Genomic DNA, 5,000 nt, shown 5'->3' on the forward strand with positions numbered 1-5,000 from the left:
CAGGTCCCTCACCGAGGAAGCTGAGATCTGGGAGTCAGGCAGCAGGCCCGAGAGCATGCCCTGGAGCTCTGAGCAAGGTGCGTCTGTAAGAAAAGGGTTTTATTGGTGGGGATGGGTGGTTGACAGAGAGGAGGGTGTGAGAGAGAGAGAGAGAGAGAGAGAGAGAGAGAGAGAGAGAGAGAGAGAGAGAGAGAGGGAGAGAGAGAGGGATGGATAAAAGAACAAGCCATGTTAGGAAGAAAGGGTAAAGAAGAAAGAGAAACGCAGTCATAAGAGGAACAGATACGAGAAGGCAGGGGAGAGGAGGAGAGGAGGAGAGGGGGAGGAACGGATGGAGAAAAGACAGTAAGTGGGGGAACGAGACACGGAGAAGCAATGTCAGAGAAGAAGTGGAGAGAATGAGAGTATGTAAAATGTGTTGGTGGAAAGAAACGGTCAAATTGAGCAGGCAACGGAGACAGGAGAGGGGAGAGTGCCAAGAGACAGATAGCGGGAAAAACGAGAGGAAGAGAGTGTGAGTCTTAGGTAGCTTAACCTTTCAGGGAGGTGCACATCAATGTTTCATGCTGTGATATCACAGCAGGAGTGACACTACTGCTAGGTTTAAGCAATACAGACCAAGCAGGACTGAAACGTGCGCACCACCCTACATCAGAGAATCAGAAGAACCACGCTATTGTAGTTAAGTGCCGTTTTTCAAAAAAGCTAATTTTGCTGCCACTATGGAGATGGATGCTGTTACATTTATCATTTATGAATTCATAAAGTGTATATTTTGTGTATGACTTTGACTGAACTGACAAAAAAAATATATATATATATTTACACATTAATCCTTTAGGTTTTTACAAAGTACAGCACACACCTGTGATCTGGCAGCCGTAGAGCTCGAAGCGCAGGGCAATGCCGTTCTTCCAGGTCTGTGGCCGGATGCGGACGTAACGGGCCAGGACCGGTTGCGGCACGCGGTTCAGCACCACCTCCAATGGGTCTGTGTTGGCGTGGAAGACCTGGGGAAGAGGGGCGTCGCCCCAGTTATCCTGGGGTGTGGGGGAGGAGCTCAGCCCTCAGCTTAAAAGTTGATTTAGCCAGACCAGGCGCAATAGTGTGGCCCTCATCAGTGAAACATGTTGGCTTAGCACCTTCATCAACTGACCTTAGCTTCGCTGATTGCTGACCTTAAGTCATGGTTACACAAACAAACACTTTTATCATTCTTCTATATCTCCATTTCTGTAATAACACCAAAATCACCGGAGTAGTGATTTCACCAGACAGAGCTCCCTTATGCCAAAGGTATGTGCAAAAGTGATGCATTTCCTTCCTGAATGAGGCACATCCTCTCATAGTTCCCATTTAATCGCAATGAGTCATCATCCATTATTGTGTAACAATAGAGCATCTCGTTGGTATCCGAATCACCAAGAACCAAACAGATCAATGTGACGCCAGTTCCTGTCTGGTCATTTTCAGGTATTGCTCTCCAGCAATACTCAAATGTTCCTGCGTCCTTCCGCAGTGCTTTCTGTCTGAAGCACAAAGAGAAACAGTATGAGTAGCTCAGAACATGTTGCCAAGCAACTGGGAAAATGGGTAGGCAACTGGTCCCCCCCAAAAAAAGTTTCATTCACCAAATGATCGATTTAGCATCTGTGCACTTACGAAACAAAAATCCAACATCAATCATGCAGTTCCACTTTTGTGCAAAATCTCCACAAACACTGTCCAAGCAAATTAAGAACCTCATCACAAGTAGTCCAGATCAAAAAGTAGCCACTCCTCACAATTCCGGTTTCCATGGTGAATAACCTCTTACTCTTTCCCCAGTCTTGTTTCCCTTTTCCTGCTCTCCCTCCCTGTTTTTCTAGAAGCCACGCACCACAGAACATGAAATTTCAGGACTCTGAAGTGGAAGACGATAAGTCCTAGATAAGACTGGGGACTTGTGGGAAACGTAGGCTGAAGAACTCGCCATGCAGAACCAAAGGACTGGGAGAGGAACTCTATATCAACCCATGGGAAAGCCACTCTGATGTATGAGGGAAACATAAGGGTGGGAATGTGGGAATTGGAGTTTTACATAATGATCCTGCTGAATGTGGAAGCCACGGAGGTCTGCTGGACAGGCTTGAGGCTTGACACCAACATGCGGCCTGAAGACTTTGTTTTTTATGGAATGATCTGACAATACTACTACTTCTACTACTGATAATAATATAAATAATAATCTAAAATATCTTCATTTGTACAGAAGCTTTTACATAGTGAATCTTGGGATCCACCTCTCCACACCCAGGGTGGCTGGGTAACCCCCAGCCCTGCTCCTGCCCCCATTTATGGGATGCCAGGATCCACCCTCTGAACCCCTCAAGAGCACTGCAGACAAAATGCTGTCCCAAATATGAATACATTGTATTTGTAACATTTATTTTAATTTTTTTTTGGCATATACCCTCCCAAGGTGATCGATCTCAGGATGTAACAAGCTGTATTATTCCTCTGTATTTGACGTGAAGCACTCTGAATTGCCACTGTATGAGAAGAGCTACACAAATAAACATGCCTTGCCTTGTTGGAGGCCTTTCAGTTGTGCACTTCAAGCTGCACATGGGCTGGGTGAACACTCAGACATTATCGTACGTCCTTGCATGGATTTGCTTCTGGGGGAGATCTGATGAATGAAGGATGGCTCCAGCCAACTGACAAACATTTTTCAACCACGACAAAGGCAGATATACTTACATACCTCCACTCACAACTTCCACATGCATTATTTACCACTCAACCCTGCCCATGTCAGGTGTTACCAGTAGGACCGGAGAAATAGACTGGGACTGTGAGCAGGGATATGCTTCACTTGATATGCAGCATGCCATTTGAAGCTATATTCATCTTTCTATTTCTTAGCATTTCTTAGTCACTCTGTCTCTCACTTTCTCTCTCAGTCTGTTTTTCCCCTAAATCTAATAGCCAACAGCAAGAATATGGTTCTGAGGAGTCCATATGGCAGACCGCATCTATGTTTATGTGTCTTTCCTCTCACTGTCTGCTCAAGGCTCTGCAGGCTTCTGTGTGTGTGTGTGTGTGTGTGTGTGTGTGTGTGTGTGTGTGTGTGTGTGTGTGTGTGTGCTGTATCAAAGAGGACCCTTGCAAAGAAACATACCTGTAATGGTTCAGTGGGACAATGAAATCAGATATGAAATCAGAGAGTGAGCTGGCTGAACCAGGAAGATAAACAGAAAGACTAGATGGACAACTAGCGCTACAAAACAAACAGTTGGCTGTCGCCAATTAGTCAACAGGAAATACAGGAAGCACAATGAAAAAAGTAAGATAAAAATATTCATGAGTTTTAAGAACACAGTGGGAAAGCAGCTGCAAAACTAAAGAGCTAAAAACCTTAAGAGAAAAGGAAAATACTGTAGAAAATTATAGAAGAGATGGACTTGTTTCTAACCACTAAAGATAAAGGTTTAGGATACATGATGATATGGTTTAAGTGAAGTACTGAATTGCCAATACCCATTGTTTTGGTTCTGTCTACCTTAAGGTGAAAGATTCTAGGAATAGCTCCACCATGGTCTTTGACATGCACCAATGGACCTAATTATCAGGCCAAAGGTTAATAAGGCACAGAAATGAGATATGTGCAACACGAGAATCCAGGCAGTCATCATAAGAATAGGCCATGTATATTGAAATCAGTTGATGTAATACAGAAATAAGATGGGTGCATATTTAGTCCATCATATTACATCCAAAATACCATGAGTGCTTTTTGCCAACTGTGAACCCCAGAAAATCCCAGTAATATCTTATTTACCTTACACCTAATTTTGTGCTTTAGGCAGCCATCTGTAATTATGTAAGCATATTTACAGTGCTACTGCAGTACATCTGCTAATAAAAAGACAAATATGGGTGGGTAACATACTTCTGCTTGGCTTGGCAGTTATTTGTGTGGCTACCACACTAAAACTCCCACACCATTTCTCATGTACAAGATTTTGGGAATTATGGAGATACGCTGATTAGCTAAATGATGAGCTTTACATGAGGAGCTCATCTTTTCACCAAGGGCCAGAATCTGCCTGACAACAGTACTGAGAGCAGGGAGACTCCTTGCGTGATGTAGAAAGTCTCTCATCCATTTGAACGATGAAGACTAGCTGGAGTAAATTAAATAATTTAGTTGAACGTGCTGTGTCTCAATGAGTGACAGGTCATGAAAATGTAATGACCCCATCCTGTGTCCCTTATAAGTGTGTGTGCATCTGTGTGTGTGTGGGGGGGGGGGGGGGGGAAGGAAAGGTCTCTAAGTCTTTTAAGTATTCACGACCTTGGGTCTAGTTTGTACAAAAGACGAAAGTGGGGCAAACAGGAAGAAGCGAAAGAACACGAAACCTGTCGAAGACCCCGAATAAGAGAATGGGCTGATACAACACCCCAAAACTCCACTGCTCCCCAGCATCCCTGCCGAAAGTAACGACAAGAGGGAGGCACCAGCTCGATCGGCTGCCCGTTTGAGACGTTCCTTTCTTCTCAGTCCCCCTGTCTCCATGCCATGCCTTGCTCAAGCTCCATGCAAATGAAGCTGTAGAGAGCAAGAGCTGGTTCTTGTTGGAGATATATGTGTTATATATATATATATATATATATTGAGGTACTTAGTATTACACAGTGCTTCTTACTATCCTCCACCCTCCTCTCCATTATCCCTCCATCACCCCCACCTCTCTCAGGCACAGGGACCACAGAGGGGGGATAAATCGCTTTGTGTGCTGTTTCTTTCTGCAGCCGTGAGAGTGTGTGACAGATATATTGCTTGCCTTGTAAGATGAATATATAGAAATTTCCATGATAAACAGGATGTGTAGCTGTCATCAGGCCTGTGGGATTTTTGTGACTATTTATGAAAACGTGAAAATGTTTATGTAAATGGCCCTGAATGTTATGGTTTGTGCGTGTATACATCAGACAACAGGCCACAAATGAGGAAC

General features: G+C 44.1%; 1 protein-coding gene across 2 annotated transcripts in view; it reads right to left on the minus strand.

The window, feature by feature from the left end:
* The window catches only part of nrp2a (neuropilin 2a), a 58,193-nt gene that overhangs the window by 24,830 nt on the left and 28,363 nt on the right, over nucleotides 1–5,000 (minus strand). For both annotated transcript variants that reach the window (XM_035534693.2, XM_035534694.2), the window contains exons 8-9: nucleotides 866–1,010; nucleotides 1–83 (exon numbers count right to left, since the gene is read on the minus strand). The exon at nucleotides 1–83 is cut by the window's left edge and continues 267 nt beyond it. In XM_035534693.2, the coding sequence (XP_035390586.1) occupies nucleotides 1–83; nucleotides 866–1,010 (228 nt within the window). The remainder of the gene's footprint in view (nucleotides 84–865; nucleotides 1,011–5,000) is intronic.

The sequence above is a fragment of the Electrophorus electricus genome, chromosome 18 (genome assembly GCF_041902795.1).
Source record: "Electrophorus electricus isolate QZ-2024a chromosome 18, ASM4190279v1, whole genome shotgun sequence".
Classification (NCBI taxonomy): Eukaryota; Metazoa; Chordata; class Actinopteri; order Gymnotiformes; family Gymnotidae; genus Electrophorus; species Electrophorus electricus.